The sequence below is a fragment of the Triturus cristatus genome, chromosome 6, assembly GCF_964204655.1.
Source record: "Triturus cristatus chromosome 6, aTriCri1.1, whole genome shotgun sequence".
Taxonomy (NCBI): Eukaryota; Metazoa; Chordata; class Amphibia; order Caudata; family Salamandridae; genus Triturus; species Triturus cristatus.
Window position 1 is genome coordinate 910,620,024 of NC_140589.1, and position 18,944 is coordinate 910,638,967.

The 18,944-nt window shown below is 44.5% G+C and overlaps 1 protein-coding gene across 3 annotated transcripts in view; it reads left to right on the forward strand.

The window, feature by feature from the left end:
- Nucleotides 1-8,501: 8,501 nt before the first annotated feature.
- MED23 (mediator complex subunit 23) overlaps nucleotides 8,502-18,944 on the forward strand; it is a 467,463-nt gene continuing 457,020 nt past the window's right edge. For 2 of the 3 annotated variants that reach the window (XM_085611579.1, XM_085611581.1), the window contains exon 1: nucleotides 8,503-8,665. In XM_085611579.1, the coding sequence (XP_085467705.1) occupies nucleotides 8,606-8,665 (60 nt within the window). In that variant the 5' untranslated portion in view covers nucleotides 8,503-8,605. Of the gene's footprint in view, nucleotides 8,666-18,944 lie in introns of all 3 variants that reach the window. The other variant, XM_085611580.1, reaches the window with a different exon arrangement.

An 18,944-nucleotide genomic window follows, 5' to 3' on the forward strand; every position in this document is an offset into this window, starting at 1 on the left:
TGTCCCTGAAGAGCTTGAACCTGATCAGGTTGAGTTTCTGGGGACAGGGGGACCTTCCAGGGCTGACTTGGGGCAGGCTCAGTTAACCTGTCCATCTCTTGAACCCCTCAGACAGCTGGCTGCTGCTGAGGCTGCTGGGAATGCTCAAGGTACCCATAAAGTGTATTGGGATGAAGGGCTCCTTTATTCAGAGGCTAGAGACCCCAAACCTGGTGCAACCAGGAGGTTGGTTATACCTCTGCAATTTAGGGGCTTCCTTCTTACCTTGGCCCATGATATTCCTCTAGCAGGACACTTAGGCCAGAACAAGACTTGGGACAGGCTTGTCCCTCACTTTCACTGGCCTCACATGAATGAAGATACAAAGGAGTTTTGTCGCTCCTGTGTGACCTGCCAAGCCAGTGGCAAATCAGGTGGCACAACAAAGGCCCCCCTAATACCACTACCTGTGGTGGGGGTCCCCTTTGAAAGAGTGGGAATAGATATAGTGGGTCCCATGGATCCTCCCACTGCATCTGGGCACAGATTTATACTGGTGGTAGTGGATCATGCCACCAGGTATCCAGAGGCAATTCCCCTTAGGACCACTACAGCTCCTGTTGTGGCCAGGGCCCTGCTGGGAGTATTCTCCAGAGTGGGGTTTCCTAAGGAGGTGGTTTCTGACAGAGGTACCAACTTCATGTCAGGATACTTGACAGCAATGTGGAAGGAATGTGGTGTCAACTACAAGTTCACCACTCCTTATCACCCACAATGCAATGGGCTTGTTGAGAGATTCAACAAGACCCTAAAGGGTATGATCAAAGGATTACCTGAAAAGCTCAGGCGAAGATGGGACATCCTTCTACCCTGCCTTCTGTTTGCTTACAGAGAGGTCCCACAAAAAGGAGTTGGCTACAGCCCCTTTGAATTGTTGTTTGGGCACCCTGTGAGAGGCCCACTGTGTTTAGTGAAGGAAGGATGGGAGTTACCTCTCAAAAAGCCTAAACAAGACATAGTGGACTATGTACTTGGTCTCCGCTCCAGGATGGCTGAGTATATGGAGAAGGCATCCAAAAACCTTGAGGCAAGCCAGGCCTTACAGAAAGCTTGGCATGACCAAAAGGCTGTCTTGGTTGAGTTTCAGCCAGGACAGAAGGTATGGGTGTTGGAGCCAGTGGCCCCAGCAGCACTCCAATACAAATGGTCTGGACCCCATACAATCCTGGAAAAGAAGGGAGAGGTTACCTACTTGGTAGACCTAGGAACTCCCAGGAGTCCCCACAGGGTACTCCATGCTAACAGGTTAAAAGCATATGTTGACAGGGCAGACATGGGCTTGCTCATGGCTACAGATGAGGGACAGGAGGAAGAGAGTGACCCTCTCCCAGACCTGTTGTCTCAGAACCCTGAAGATGGCTCAGTTGAAGGAGTGACCCTTGGAGGCAACCTCACTGATCATCAGCAGATGGAATGTAGACAGGTTCTACAATCATTTCAACACATGTTTTCCTTGATACCTAGTCAAACTGACTGGTGTACCCATGTGATGGACACTGGTGACAGTCTGCCTGTAAAGAACAAACTTTACAGACAACCTGACCACGTCAGGGACTGTATAAAGGCTGAGGTACACAAAATGCTGGAACTGGGTGTCATTGAACCCTCAGAGAGCCCCTGGGCTAGCCCAGTGGTTCTGGTCCCCAAACCTCACACCAAAGATGGCAAGAGAGAGATGAGGTTCTGTGTGGATTACAGAGGACTCAATGCTGTCACTAGGACAGATGCACATCCTATTCCAAGGGCAGATGAGCTCATAGACAAACTAGCTTCTGCTACGTTTTTGAGCACATTTGACTTAACAGCTGGCTATTGGCAAATCAGATTAGCTGAGGAGTCCAAGGCCAAAACAGCATTCTCAACCCCAGGTGGGCATTATCAATTTGTGGTGATGCCCTTTGGTCTGAAGAATGCACCTGCCACCTTCCAAAGGTTGGTGAATCAAGTCCTTACTGGGTTGGATGACTTTTGTGCAGCATATCTTGATGACATTGCTGTCTTTAGCTCCACCTGGGAGGATCACCTGATCCACCTGAAGAAGGCTCTTGAGGCTCTGCAAAAGGCAGGCCTCACTATCAAGGCTACTAAGTGCCAGATAGGGCAGAGTAAGGTTGTGTATTTGGGCCACCTTGTAGGTGGAGGCCAAGTTCAACCACTGGAGAGTAAGATACAATCCATCAAGGACTGGTCTCCTCCAACCACCCAGACTCAAGTTCGAGCTTTCCTGGGCTTGACTGGGTACTACAGGAAGTTTGTTAGGAACTATGGGTCCATTGTGACTCCTCTTAATGATCTGACATCCAAAAAGATGCCCAAAAAGGTTCAGTGGACAGTAAGCTGTCAAAAGGCATTTGATGACCTGAAGAAGGCCATGTGCTCTGCACCTATCCTGAAAAGTCCTGACTACTCCAAAGAGTTTATTGTCCAAACAGATGCTTCTGAGTTGGGTGTGGGAGCTGTGCTGTCACAACTTAATGTAGATGGTCAAGACCAACCCATTGCTTTTATTAGCAGAAGGTTGACCCCCAGAGAGAAGAATTGGTCAGCTATTGAGAGGGAGGCCTTTGCTGTGGTGTGGGCCCTGAAGAAGCTGAGGCCATACTTGTTTGGCACTCACTTCAAGATTCAGACCGACCATAAGCCCCTCTTGTGGCTAAATCAGATGAAGGGTGAAAACCCCAAACTGCTTAGGTGGTCCATTTCCCTACAGGGTATGGACTTTACAGTGGAGCACCGGCCAGGTACAGACCATGGGAATGCAGATGGTCTCTCCAGGTACTTCCACTTAGGACATGAAGACGAGACTGGTCAAGGCTAGTTTAATGTCCCTGCGTTTGGGGGGGGGGGTTGTGTAGGAGAGTAGGGTCTGCTATCCTATGGTCACCCCAAATTTTTGCTTTTTGACATATTGAGGCTGTGGGCCTGCTAATCAGACCCCCAGCCTGCTGTTCTCTCTAAACTAAATGGACACTGTGCACCCTAGGTGCATAACCAATTGGAAGTGGATCACCCTGTGAGCCCCTGTACCAGTGTACACTAGGTACCCAGGGCATTGGTGTATCTAAGGCCTGCCAGGGGCTGAAGCATGTATTATGCCACCCCAGGCTTGGCCTAACAAATCTGACACAACTGGCTGATCACTCAGCTGGGGTAAGTTGGTGTAACCACCTCTTACTTAGGTGTAGTATACCTATACCTAACATTAAATGGGACACATGTTAACCTATAAGTCGCTCCTATGGCAGGCCTTAACAATCCTGAAGGCAGAGTGCTTGGTCCCATGTGAGATGGTGCTCTGGCATGAGCTGAGCTTGTCTGCAGTGGTCGGAACAACTTCCTTCTACCGTTTCCAGATATCGTCATACCATATACTCTTAAGTGCATTATGAACCTCGCGGTTAAAGGCTATCTTTGGTTTGGCTTTATCAAAACATGTCGAGTAAGGTGTCATACGAATTGGAATACTAACCCCTCGCCAATTCTGGCGACGGGGTTAGCATTCCACCCTTCTAGAGGGACACGACATGTACAGTACCTGAAACCCGGGTAAAATCAGACATAGCCTCAGCTCCACAAAATGGATGCTGCCACCACAGACACAAGTCTGCCCTCCTGCTGCTGGGAGTCCTTCCAGCTTGGGAGACGTGGACAAAGGGTTTCCTGCCAGGGGAGGTGCGAGCACCACCCCAGACAGGATTTTGTGTATTGGTCAGGTAGGGCTTGAAACAAACCAGACATGCCTGAGGCTCACAATTTAATTTAATTTTAATTTAATAACGATTTCTAAAGCGCCTGGTGACCCAAGGGCATCCCCGCGCTATAAGAATTGAGATCCTGTTGAGGGGGAGGGAGAGAGGAGAGACACTTATTGAGGGACTCTATTTCGGGAATAGGTGTGTCTTTAATTTTTTGCGGAATACCAGGTAGTTGGGTTCAAGTCTGAGGGAGCGAGGAAGAGCGTTCCATCCAGCAGCTGCTTGAACGGAGAATCGTCGTCCTCCTGTGCGAGTCCTTTTGAATCTAGGAGTGTTGGCCAGGTTCTCATTCTGGGATCGTAGGGATCTGGGTGCTGTGTAGGGGGTGATCATGTTGCTAAGGATCGCCGGGCCAGATCCGTTGATCAGCTTATGTGTCGTGCACATGGCTTTGAATTGCACCCTTTGGCGCACAGGGAGCCAGTGCAGAGCTTTGAGGGCCGGCTTGGCGGACATTCTGGAGGGGAGGTTGGTAAGCAGGCGTGCTGCAGCGTTCTGTGTCCGCTGGAGTTTCGTCAGGGTGGCCTCAGGGACTCCCAGGTAGACCAAATTGCTGTAGTCTAGGCGAGACAATACCAGTCCCTGGATAAGCAGTTTCCTGGAAGTAGGTGGCAGTAAGGGGAGAATCTTGCGGGTCGTGCGCATGAGCCCGAAGCAAGTGCCCGAAGTTTTAGCTGCTTGTGTCTTCATAGAAAGCTCTGGTTCGAGCCACACACCGAGTGTCTTAATTTCACGCTTCGGGGGGGGGAATTTCCCCGAACACGTCGGGCCAGAGTGCTGGAGGGATGGTCGTCCATTGTTTCCCCAGGAGCATCACCTCCGTCTTTGACCCATTAAGTTTTAATGATGAGTTATTCATCCAATTGTGGATTTCTATGAGACAATTGGTCAGGTTTTCTGGGTGGTCGATCAGTTGGGATAAGGAGACGACCAGCTCAGTGTCGTCAGCATAGCTTACAATTTTTATGTCAAATGGTGTCACTACGTCCTCAAGGGGGGCCATATATGCATTAAAAAGCGTCGGGCTCAGGGAAGAGCCCTGAGGGACACCGCTTGTAAGTGGAAGGGTGGACGAGTGGTGCATATGCCAGTTCAATCCGGTCCTGGGGCACACAAGCCCCGGACCTGGGGCGAGCTGGACAAAGGATTGGGGGTGTAACCACCCCCCTTCCTGGTCCCACCCTTAGGGAGGGACCTAGCAGGTAGTCCGGCCCCTAGAATCCGCTTAAAGGTAGGAGCTGTGTCCTAAGACTTCAGACATCCTGGAATCAACTTAACTACAAGAAGAAGACGGGAACTTCGACGCTCTGCCGCACGGAGGACTGAAGAGAATCTCCCCTGTGGTCAGGGAGTGACCACCTTGCTAACGCAAGCACCATCCAGCGAATCAACGTCTGCCTTGCCGCCGCCTCCCACCGGAGCCCGAGCCCAGAGACTGACAAGACCTGGACCTCCAGACCTCTCACCGCCCGATCCACAGTCCCTGAAAAGAAGGAACCCGTGGAGGCACCGACACACGTGGAGCCAGCCATCTTGAAAAGACCACGACAAGCTGCAAGCGCGACAACCGAGGCTCCCTCCAAGTTGTGCTTTGGGTCCTGAGAAGCCCAACACCCGAGCAGCATCTGCACCAAAGGTGAGCCCTCCAGCATCTCCACGATCTGCGTGGGGCCCTTCTGCATTTTGCCACTCGACGCGCCTAACCGGTTGCTGGCCCGCTGGCTAGTGGCCATCTTGGCGACGAACTTCAAGAACTACACCGCTGGTCTGGTTGCTCCAGACTGGCCCTTGCTCCCCTCCAAAGGAGCAGTCCCTCTGACCCTGCTGGTCAGAACCATCAGCCTATTTCGTTTTCCACAACAATTGCTTTTGCCAAGGCTTGTTTGCTTCGATCAAGTCGCCGACACCGCCGACAGCGAGAGCCTACGTGGGACAGCTCGTGACCCGACTCCTGGACGTCGTCGGCCTTCAGGGACCACGTGGCTGCAGAGACAAGCTGTACCTTTCCTCCTGTTTGCACCCGACATCGCCTGGTACCCAACTGGTGCCACGCTGGTCACTGGCTAGTGACTGTGAACACTGTCCCCTCTGCTTACAGGTCTTCTACAACTCCGATCCACCCTTGGATCCACCGCATCTCTTCCGGGCCGACCGCCTGCAGCACCCTTGACTTCAGGCTCCATTGAACATATAGAAGAAACCCGACGCACTTCAAGACCTATGCACCCGCTTCCTGTGGGTGAGGTAAAGCTGGCACTCCGGTGCCCAAGTGTAGAGTATCATCTCTAGTGTCTGTGTTTCCAATCTTGAGTTCATAGTCCATCCGGAAGATCCTTTTTGCAGTAACTTTGTAACTTTTACGCACCCATTGAAAACCTATGGGAGCTCGCGTGTGACTATTTGCTCTGCACACGCAACCCGTGGACCTCCTGGTCACTAACTGAAGTTAGCTCCTTGTAGGCCCAGCGATTCTAGAGGCCCTAGGCCTTTTCCCTTTTCTGTTCGTGGTACTTATACCACTATTTTAGTATATGGTTCGAGCGGCCACCAGGGCCTAACCATATAAAGTGCAACTTCTGTGTATTCTAACGTATTCTTGTTTAACGATTTGTGCTCCTGTGCTCATAAAGAGTCTAGGGGTTACTTTGAGAAATAAATACATATATATTTTGAATATATATCTGTGTGGTGTCCTTTCATTGGTATAAAAGGAGGTTACATTTGGTAAAACAGCCTGCTTAACACGCTTTAAAGAGTTTAGCCTCAAAGACTGCTTAGCCTACGCTACCACTAGGGCAGCTAGTCCGAAAAGGTTGACTTACAACCACACCATAAGGGTTGCTTGGCATGGTACAAGGCGGTCACTTTAACTAGTGAACATCATATACCAGGCCAACTTCTCACAGCGGAGAACCAAGATATACTGCCCGAACCTTGTGTACGTGAATGAGGGTTTTTTTAATAGGATAATATCGAACTTGACCCTGGTACACAGGACAAGTGGTCCATTCTCCCCCCCTTTTTGATTTTTTTGCAACTTTATAAAACCTCAAGTTATGGCTACAGCCTCTGATTTGCTTTTAATTGACATTGAAAATCCAATCACTTGCCACTAAATGAAATTTACACAGGGGGCTGATTCTTCCAGCGATAGTCCTAATGGAGATGCAGGGGCTCAAGAAGGGGTGAAAAAACAACAAAGCCTCGTTAGCAAGTAAATGGTCTTTAAAGACCTGTGAAGTACTCATGTGTGGCTGTGTGTGTGTCTGGGAAGCTGTTTCAACCCGGGCTGCCACACACGACAGGGGGGGGCTGAAGCCCTTTGAGTCCAATGGGCGTTGCACGCCGGCTCTCTACCTGGAAGTGAGCATGCTACATTCTACTTACAGGTGTATGTATGACCTATTTCTATAAAGCAGAAGTTATTTCTTGAAGATGGTAAAGAAACATCTCTCCCAGTTACTCCTGAGATCCATTTCTTATTACGCCTGACCCGTTTCTTGTTACTCATTATTCAGGTCTTTGCACCCACGCATATTTTTCCCTGTTATCGAAGTTGAAACGTTGGCATGTATGCTAACCCGCAATGCGTAGTACTTCGCAGGGCTGAAGGGGCTGACTGGAAACTCACTCACTCTGTATTTATTAGAAATAGGTTTGACCAATATACAGCTAAACGTCTGTAGCTGAGACATAAAATTAGAAAGAATGCCGTTGGGCCAAGTTCAGACTATGCAAAACAGAATGAGCAACTAATGTGAGATAGGGGACAAAAAAGAATGAACTACTAGTCTGTAACAGGAGACAATTTAAGACATCTAGGAGCAGATTAAGCCCCTTGCGCCACTTTTGCATCATTTTCCCATGTTAAATGTGACGCAAATGTGGCGCAAGGGGCTTGTAAATCAGCCCCCTAGTATTTTAGCTATGCGCTAGTCAAAACGTTTTATAACAGAATACACTGTAAACCTCTAGAATAGTTGTTTTTGTCTTCCTCAAATCTGTTTCCATTATTCTTAGTGACTGCGAGCGAGAGTAGTCCTTTTTCCATGTCGGCGGCTGCTGTCATACTTTCAGCCTCCATAATCGCTGACATTTCAGTGCTAGTATTTCTAGGTCTGTGCCCAGTGTAAAGTTTTAGATTTTCAAAAATCTGATCGGAGAAGTATGCACGCCCCATCACTCTAGTAGTTCACAGCAGTCGCTGGTCCAAACCTAAACAACAAAGATAGTTGGCGAGTATAGGCGCAGCACAGCGGAACCCTTGCTTGTAGACTAGAAAGCTAAGAATATAATGTCATTGGACTATAACAATGCCGCGACTCTCCACTGCTTCGTAACATGACAGACATTTTATATGGGAGTGTTTCAAGGACTTAACACGAACATTTTATGTAACAATCTAATCCTGTTTAAATGTGGCTCATTTTGTAAAATCATAATGTAATTACAGTATTTTGAGATAGTGCGGTGGTGATTTTTCCTTAAAGACTCCAAATAATTATTTAAGTTTTTTTAGTTGCTCTGCGGACAACTGTTTCCATAATGATTTATTACCAATACTTTGTTATAATTTTACCAACCAGTTCTTCACCAGCCGCTCGATGCCTTTGAAAGTAAAGCACTTTTGTCACTTTCCAAGATGGCAGTTGCGGTTGCAGCTCGTCAGCGGGTGTTATTCCTGGCACGTCCTTCCTCTATGTCAGGGGCTCCTTCTCGGCCTCTTGGAGCTCTGTTGTGCTTCTCTGGTGCTCAGGGGTCTCCAAATCGGAGGCGCTTGGCACCGGCTTCGTGGGTGGGGAAGAGGGGTCATGGCGCTCCCCATGGTGCCGATGGAGTCGCAGTTGCAGAGCATCTTCGAGGAGGTGGTGGTAAGTCATTTATACTTCTCGGGCTGTATCGCGCCTGTGGTGGATGTCAGTGACAGCAGACATCGCATCTCTTGTGCTGTCCCATTCTCGTGGGTAGTAGTTTATGTTGACGAGGCACATACATGTAATGAGAGGAGGCTCGAGTGCTTTGAATAGGAGACTAGTGGCCCGTCTCTCATGCATAGTGAGGTAATTTGGTTGGCTTGTAAAAGCAAAAAGAAGTATATTCCTCCCAGAGGTGTAGGATACACAACATTTCTGGTGTAGGGGCAAGGGGTGGTGGGCAGGGAGAGCCTTTGGAGCTTTCTATTGACCATATACAAAGTGCCTGTGATCTGCGAGCCGCAGGTTTTGATATGCTACAGGTCTCGCATTTTCGCGAGCTTAAGGTATTGGCATTGTAAATGACAGTGCCTATTATTTTTGTTTTTTAAAACATAAAGAAAAGGCATTGGCATTTGCCAATAGCTTAAGCTCGTGTAAATGCGATACCTATTGCATTGCAAATGGTTAAGTTTAAAACTGAGTGCGGCGCTGCTCGAAGGACACTGCGCACGTTTTTTTATATTGTTTTTTTTTTACTTTAACACTGAGCGCGGTGTCCTTAAAGCGGTGCTGCGCTCAGTTTTAAAGTAAAAAATAAACCAAACAGAGCGTGGTGTCCCTGAAGTGGGCACCGCGTTTATTATGATAAAAGAAAAAATTAAATAGAGTGCTGTCTCCCAGAAGTGGACGCCACGCTCAACATTGTTATAAATAAAAAAAAGTGAGCGCGGTATCCCTAAAGCAGGCGCCACGTTAAATAAAGTAAAAAGCATGCAATTTAGAGTGTCCATTATCAAAATAGTGCTCATTCACCAGATAAAGCCCATCTTGTAACAAGCCAAGTAAAAGGTCCAGTCCTTATAGGCGTTAACAAATGGAGACAAGGCGGTACCAAGGCGGGACTAATGCTCCAGTGCTGAATACCACAAATCCCCTCGCTACAGACCAGACCTCAGACCCTTTTCTACAACCACATTTCATTCACTCGTTCACTGGTGGGGCCCATAACACCAATCATTCATTCTACTCTCAGATCAATGGTCATCGAGGGAGGGGAGTCCTTTCTCTCTTCCATGCGCTGGAAATTGGGAGGAAGATTGCACCAATCACCTGATGAGTAATAACAAGTTTACCTATACCTCCCTACCTCACCAGGGTTTCAATACATTATAACCTAGTAGTTCCTCCCATACTATTGGCCATGGATCAGCCAGTTGCTGGGAATAGCAACACTTAATTCTTCTAAACAATATACATTGAAATACTTCAAATAATAACCCGTTCTTTAAATGAAATAATATGTTTATCTAATTAAAGCATAAGGAAAATCATATAGCATTCAATATTTTTGGTTCGCATATTTACCTAATCTGACTAAATGGCGTCCTCTATGTCAAATTCAGATCTTTCGTCTCTATGCCCATAAATCAAAGAATCAGTTCGTAAGTTATTTGGGCATCTGATCAGTCCATCAGAGTCTCTGGTAAGCAGCTGTCCAGCAGTGTCACCGTCCTCTCCGTCAGCATAACGTCGGGCAATCTGGTAAAATGAAAGTGTGCTCGCAATGGAAGCGATTTTTCCTACCCTCTCTAGTCTACTTTTATAGTAAATTTTAACAACAATGTTTCAATACATGTTTTAGAACAAATTTGATTGGTTGAACCAGGATCATTCTTCCTGATTCCCATGCATTAGATGTTGCATTAGATGCAGCTCTCAATTTATTAATAAAATAGCAACAGTTTCTAGTCCATTCAGGGCAAACTGATTCCCATGCGGGTTTGTGTCCTTTAGTGTCATCAATTATAACAGTTCATGTTTTAAGGAAGTTCATTGTTTGAGGCTTGGCACTCCTCCCAGGATGTCCTTCACGAGTACAGTCTGCCTGGAGTCAGGACGAGGTTATTGTTGCTCATCTTTTAGCGCAGGCGCACTTCACTCAGTGACTTCTGTGTCTTGTCTGTGCGTCAAAATAGGGATGGCAGCCATTTTGTGGCCACTCCAGAAAGGTCAACTTAAGCAAAGAAACATAAAACGTAATTAATACATGGAAATGACTATCAAAATGTTATTCCCTCACTAAACCCTCTAAGTGTGTGTATTTATCTAGCAAAAGCAACACGCATTGCGGTTTATACTCACAATTTAAAACACGATTCACAAATCACATCACAAAGCAACATATAACATGCAAATTCTAAATATTTGACATTAGTATGCGTACGAAATTAGTTTACGTATCAATCAGGCCATGCAAATGCGATTCCCACGTGTATTTTCTAATTAGTAATGTTGATTAATTAAACACACAACAAACCATTATTACTATTAATGTTAATCAATTATTCATGTTAATTCAAAATGATAAAATGGAGGAGTTATACGATTCTTAGGGAAAACCTCGCTCCAGCAACCCCCCTTTGGTGATTTTATCACCACAAAACACCCAAATTTAATACCCTTTTACGGAAATTTGAAATGACTTCTTACTCAAAGCTCAAAATTCAGTTTCTTCATATTCATCTCTTTTTGCTTTCTTATACATACTGTCTTTCCACTCATCTAAGGCTATCTCTTCAAAATCCTTTTCTGGATCTTTTCCTTTTCTCTTAAGTTTATCTCTTTTTATTTTATTATTTGTTTTCTTTTTCCTGCAACACATACACCCTAATCTTATCATCAATACTGCAACTATCACACATGTTAATGGAAACAGAATTTTACCTATAACAGTACTACCTATTTTAGCTAAAAAAAAATTTATAGCAGCTATTTTCTTTCCCATTCTTGTCCATACATCTTCAACCTCCAGTGGTACAAGTTCATCGTGCAATTCAGTAATATTTTTAATGTAAACTTTTAGATCTTTACTTTCGTCTGGAATGTAAGTACAACAATGTTGAACTTTCAGCATTCCACAGACTCCACCCTCTTTTGCCAAAGAATGTCAAGGGCAAGTCGATTTTGCATCACCATAGCACGCATGGCAACCATTTCAGTATTAACCAATAAGAATCCATGAGCAGTGCTTGTTGACAAGCGATCCACTACTGTAGATAATCTTCTAATTTTATTTGCATTCAGAATTATTCCCACTGCCGGTATCAATGCACAAAAGATGTCACCCACAATCTCTGCCCAAGATTCTCTCTTTCTTCGCACTAAATGACTATTTAAACAATTTACACCTTCTTCTCTGTCCATGTGAAAGATTTTTGGAAATACCAGGCCTACATAACATGTGCCATACCAATGGTCTGGCAAACGATAATATGCCCTGTTCCCACAGATAAAATATATTCCAGGAAATACTGGATCTCTTCCACCTTTGAATCCCCATCCACCCATGATTCGGTATGTATCATGGCACTCACTATTACCTACAAAAAGATTATCATATGCAGTTTGATTCCTTCTTATACAGAGTTTTCCTTTCTGAGGCCTATCTAAAGCTATTGTTGGTGTTGACTCTCCTTTTGTCAGATGTTTCTCCATTTCTATGTCCCAAGCTGTTTTCTCAACCTTTCCTTCTGATGCCTTTTTGTGCATCTTATGCCTTCTTTCCTCAACCATATTCAAAAATGTATTTTCTTCTTTCTGCAAACTGCATGTCAAATTATATTTAAACACAGCTTCTAATGTTAGTTCACTAGTCTCTAGGAAAAATTCACCTAAAACCTTTGCAGGTCTTACCTTATTTAGCTTATTATTAGCAGGCACTAATGCAAAAATGTTATCTACATCTGAAAAATAATACTCTAATTTCCCAATCTCATAAAACAAACTAGCTATTACACTACATGTTATTCCATAAGTAGCTGGAAGGTGATAAGTCACTCCCTCTGCCACAGAAGCAGGTAACTGCATACAGACGTAGCAGTCCCTTACGTCCATAGTCTTTACATATTCATACAATAATTTTGAAAATACATTAGAGAAATCGTTAATAGACCTATCTTTATGCAAATGAATGTTTGTTTCTACAGTTGGTACTACCTTTGAAATTTTACCTATTTTAGTTTTGTTTTGACCATTTCCTTCTATTGTATCTATTGTGACTTTAAATGATATTACAAGACCTAGGATGCTCCATAAAAGCATTAATAATCCTGTACAACAGCAACATGTTTTACACCATCTCTTCATGAATGTACATCTACTTTTACTACCATCTGTGTTAACCATTGTTCTGAAATAGACCGTGTCTTTTGACTCGGCCTCTTCTACTTTGTGACCAGTTTCTACCCCAAAGCTTCTAAGCTTCTACTTGGTTCTACTAGTTTTCTACTTCTTTGTTCTCCACATCAACAGCTTCTTTGGTTATTCAGTTTGGCATCTCATCGTCCTTTGCCTCCTTCACCCAATCAGGATACAGAATTTCCTGAATCTCCGCTTCTTCTTCTCAAATGTCGGACAAGAGAACTCTCAGGATTTCTGATTCTTCTTCTTTAACCACTTTCAGTAAAGCCTCCTCTGGATTCCCTTGACTATCTGCCTCTTTGGATTCTTCAGGCAGGGCCACATACGTCCATTCCGACGATTTATACTTCTGGTTAGGTTTTCTTGTTCTTCCGGATTCTTTTGTTACAACTGTTTCTTTTTCCTTTGATTTTTCCTGACTCGTGACTTCATTCACCTGTTCAGCTCTTGGTGATTTCATTCGAGTCAATCGTTATCTTAGTCTCTTTATTTTGTTTGGCAAAACTTCTGGTTTTACAGTCCTTGTCATTTTACTTTCTTTGACATTCTTTTCATTCTTTTCTTCTCTCCAAGCTCTCTTTCTCAGAACTTGACCTTCAGGTATTTCGTTCCCACTCTCTTCAGATTCTGTCCCAACTTGCTTTTCCTTTTCACCAGTTTCTTTATCCACCACTTGTTCTGGTTTCCCTACTTCTTTCCCTCCTCGGATCTCCGGCACGCAGTCTTCCTGCTGACTACTTGTCCCTTCACCTAACTGGATGTTGCAGTTCCCTGCACCTCCTCGGGGGGGGTCTTCCGCAATCTGTCCCTCTCTCTCTCTCTGTAACTGTCCCTTCTTCATTCAAATCTATTAGTTCAGGTGGAATTTCTCTCAAATCTTCATCTGGGATTTGTTCCTTTTGACTTTCTTTTACTGCTTCTTCTTTGTCTTTTCCTTCCTTCTTTTTAGGTTCTTTACTGGGACCTTTCTTTCTCTGCTCCTCTTCAGAATCTGAGCTGTCAGAAATCTGCAATCTTCTTCTCAGAGAGACACTTCTGGGGAAGAGAATCTGCTTTGGTTCGTTTCCCCCCCTTTCAGGATCTTCACCTGTTTTTGGTTCTAAGTGATCTGATTCAGTACTTGACTCTGATTCGTCATAGTACACTTTCTCCTTGCAATCCACCGGATTTGGTATTCTCAAGGTATGGCTGGCATGGATTCAGTTTTTCAGTCCAGCACACTTCACAGCTGTCGTCGTGGTCAGAATGACTTGTCTTGGTTTTCCCCACCTGGGAACCAAACAGTTTCTTCTTCTGTGGACCTTTATCCTCACCCAATCTCCTGGGCTCAGATCATGGGCTTGCTTCTTTTCAAGGGTGGTGGCATCCGCTCCAGCCTGATGAAACACAGAATGAACTGCGTCAGCCAGGCCTTTACAGTACTCCAACACCATGTCATCAGAAATTGTCATCAGCTTGTTGACTGTTATGTAAGCATGCCTCATCGCTCTTCCCATGATTATTTCATGAGGACTTAACCCTGTAGTTCTATCTAAGGTTGCACGTATGGTCATCAAAACTAGAGGCAAGACATCAGGCCATTTCATTCCTGTGGCTAAACACATTTTCCCAATTCTGTTCTTGATTGTACCATTAATTTGCTCAACCACACCAGAAGCCTCTGGTCGGTAGGCACAGTGCAGTTTCTGTTGTACATTCAATGCTTCACTGACCAATTTCACAATCTCATCATAAAAATGTCCTCCTCTGTCTGATTCAAGGGTCACTGGGAACCCAAACCTGGGGATGAATTCCCTCAAAAGTAGCTTTGCTACTGTCAATCCATCATTTCTCCTTGTCGGGTATGTTTCTACCCACCTGGAGAATAGGCAGACTATGACCAGAACGTACCTCAATCTGTTACATGTTGGCATCTCAATTAAACCTATTTGCATTCTGGTAAAAGGCCCTCCTTCTCGGCCTATAGTTCCCAGGCTCACCACTGTCTTTCTCCCCGGATTGTACAGCTGACAAATTAAACATCTCTGACAAAGGCTCTCTGATATGATTCTGAATTTTGGGTTTTACCAGGTCTGCTTAACTGACCTGATCATGGCATCTCTCCCTATGTGTCCCTGGCCATGATACATCCGTGCCATGGTAGACAACATGCTATCAGGCATGACTGGTTTTCCATCTCGATAGACCCATACATGATCCTTTTCTCTTGGTGCACATCCTGCTTTTACCCACTGTCTTGTTTCCTTATCTCCTGCTTCCTCCTGCAATTGTCTCACTTCTTCCCATGTCCCTACAACGTTAGTAAAGATTAAGGAATAGGAAGTCATTTCTTTCTCCTTTGCCAGATTGACTGAATAATGATTTCTAGCACAGTACTGTGCCATGTCATTGGCATAACGGTTGCCGACAGTAACATAATCCTCCCCTTGGTTATGAGCAGCACATTTCACCACAGCCAATTGTTTAGGCAACTATATCGCCTCAATCAACTTTCCAACCACTTCAGCATTCTTTATAGGAGTTCCACTTGAGGTCAGGAAACCTCTTTGCAGCCACAACTGGCCAAAATCGTGGACAACTCCGAAGCCATACTGGCTGTCAGTTATTACAGTCACTCTCACACCTTTCCCAATTTTGCATGCTCGAGTCAGAGCCACTAATTCTGCTACTTGGGCAGATTTTACTCCTTTTAGATAGGATGCTTCCATCACTGCTGAAGCCGTGCAGACTGCATATGCTGCACTCAACACTCCTTCTTCTGTTCTCAAACATGACCCATCAACAAACATTACATATTCATTCTCTGCCAAAGGTACATCTTTTATGTCTGGTCGTGGTTTCGTACAATACTCAAGCACATCCAAACAATCATGATCTGCTTCATCTCTCACTTCCACATTCTCACCATCAGGTAACAACGTTGCTGGACTCACATTTACACATCTTGCAATGCTCACATTCGTTGCACCTAATATGACTTTATCATACTTAGTCAGCCGACTATGTGTCATATACTGAGTACGACTCCTTGTTAAAAGAATGGCCACATCATGAGGTACAAACACTTTCAAAGGATATCCCATCATGATTCCTTCACTCTGCTCCAAACTTCGACACGTTGCAGCCACTGCTTTCAGACAACCAGGTAAACCTACAGCTACTGGATCAAGCATCGATGAGTAATATGCAATCGGTCTCCTCAATCTTCCATGCTTCTGGATTAACACAGAAAGTGCACATCCATTTCTTTCACTGCAATATAACTCAAATTCCTTTTCATAATCAGGCATACCCAATGCTGGGGCTTCACACAATCCATCTTTCAGTCGTTTGAATGCTGCCAATTCTTCCTTGTTTAATTCAAGGGGATCTTTTACATCACTCCTTGTTAGCCGTACCAGAGGTTTCGCCACCAGCGAAAAGTTGCTGATCCACTGGCGGCAGTACCCTACCATTCCCAGAAACATTCTCACTTCTCTTTGAGTCATGGGAGCTCTCATTCCTTTTATGATTCTGATTCTGTCCATTGTTATGTTCCTCAGTCCTTTTGTCAATGTTATGTCCCAAATACTGTACTTCCTTCTTACAATACTGTAGTTTGGCTGGGGACACTTTTAGTCCTCCATCCGCCAGGTGATTTAGTAAAGCTATAGTATCTACTTCACAAGCTTTCGACGCCACAAGGAGGTCGTCGATGTATTGCACTAGTACTGAACTCTCGGGCATCTGCAGACTTTCCAATGACTTTTTCAACAATTGATTAAATATTGAGGGGCTTTCTGTATACCCCTGTGGGATTTGGCACCATGCCAAAATACGGTCTCCAAACCGAAATGCAAAAATTTGATGACTGTCGTGATGCAATGGAATGGAAAAGAACGCATGGCACAAATAAAATTACTGTATACCATTCTGCATCATGAGGAATCTGATACAAAATCACTGATGGATTTGGCACAATGGGACAGCATGGTACAACGATTTTGTTTACCTTTCTCAGGTCTTGCACTATTCTGAATTTCCCATTTGGCTTTTTCAGGCCCATTATGGGTGAATTACATGGACTGCTCAATATTTCTCTCAGAATTCCTTGCTTGATCATTTTCTCAATTATTGGAGTTACTCCTTCAATTATTTCAGGTGTCAATCTATACTGAGGAATGTTTGGATAACTAACTCCATCTTTGACAGTAATCTTTACTGGGTCCACGTTTCTCATTAGCCCTACATCTTCTCCGGTAAAATCCCAAACCTCTGCTTTTACAGACAGTTTCAATTCTCTGGGCAGTTCATCTGGATTAAATACTGCATATGTTCCAATAGTTTCACATTCTCTGTTAGCTATGGTCATTTTGTACAATACATCCTCATCTGGTGTTTCAAAAGCTATTCCATCTGGAGTACAAAATATAGTGCAGTTCATCTTGCACAGCAGGTCCCTACCTAGCAAGTTCACAGGACTGGTGTCACACACCACAAATCGGTGCATGTCAGAAAATTTCCCTATACTAACCTTTACGGGTTCTGTAAGGTACGTTTTTAACTGTTGGTTAGATACACCAACTACTTGGATTGTTTCATCCGAAAGAGGAAGATTCTTAACATCTGCTGATCTAACAGTAGATCGAGTAGCAGCAGTGCCCACTAGGAAAATAATGTTATCACCATTAATCTTCCCATCCACAAATGGTCCTGTCTGGTCTACTTCTAGAGTTGCGCCAAGTACGCACTCTTCTTCCTCCCTTCGGCACCGTCAATAATCCATTTATGATTCACTCTCATCATGTTGCAGCCAATACTGCGAAACAGTGCGAGCGCGTGATGGTTTATTTACCTGTTCTTCATTGTAGAATCCCGATTCTTTACTATACTTCTGTGAGTTTCTGTTATGTGGAAAAGGTGGTTTTGGCACCTGATTCTGAGAAGTAACCAGCTGTTGCTGCAGTTGACCACCCACCTCTTTCCGCACCTGTGGATTTAATGATCGATTTTCAATATTAGTATTTGGAGGGTTCTTACACTCGGATTTCCAATGCCCTAACTCACCGCAATTGTGACATGGGATTTTATTTTTAGCTTCCTCTATATTACCTTTCCCTTTTCCTGCACCAAATCTTGGTCTTACTCCTGGATTGTTCACTTGTTCTACCAACTGAGCTTCCTGTCGTTCGGCTACCTTTACCTGTGCCCACATTGCCTTTTCTTTCAGCTTTCGTTGTTTTGCCTCGATCTCATCGCTGAAATATTTTGCATGTCTCAAAACTTCATCTATTTTCTTATTCTGCCAATCAACTGTATGCTGTTTTATCATATCACCAATTTCTGGGCGTAAACCATATACAAACCTGTATACGAAATGGCTCAAATCTTTATCACTCAGGTTCTCATCTGAACTGTTTAAAAGCCTGAATTAGTCTCTCATAATATGCATGTACTGACTCCTTGCTTTCCTGTTGGGTCCTGTCAATTTTTACCCAATCGGTTTCTTTAGGGGGTACTTTATTTTTCAGAAATGCCATAACCGGCTCATATTTCTTCATTACCTCTGGGTCGGGAGCTCCCGTTTTAGGGTCCCTGGGATACTCCTGAGTGGGCCAATTTATCATCAGCTTGCACTCTGTCCACAAATCTGCTGGTACTATTATATCGAATAGACTATTTAAATCTATTCATAATACCTTTGCCAATTTTACAAACCTGTTTACCTGCCGGTACCACTCGACGTGCTTTTCGCGTAGTCGTGGGAGATCAATGTCCTGTCTTGTCCATGGAACATGGACATACCCTCCCCCTGGAATCTCTCTCATGGGGTATTCTGTTGTTACCTTTTCTTTCTCTCTAACAGGAAATGCTGAAACTGTCCTTTCTGTGATATTATCACGTCTTCTACACCACTTGCTTCTCCATCTGTCAACATCTCCCCATTTTCTCAACAAACCAATTATGTCCTTGATTTGACCTATCCTTCCTGTGGTATTCATGTTCTCTATATTCTTCTCAGTGAAATCAACTCGATAGGATTTTTGCAGTGCTT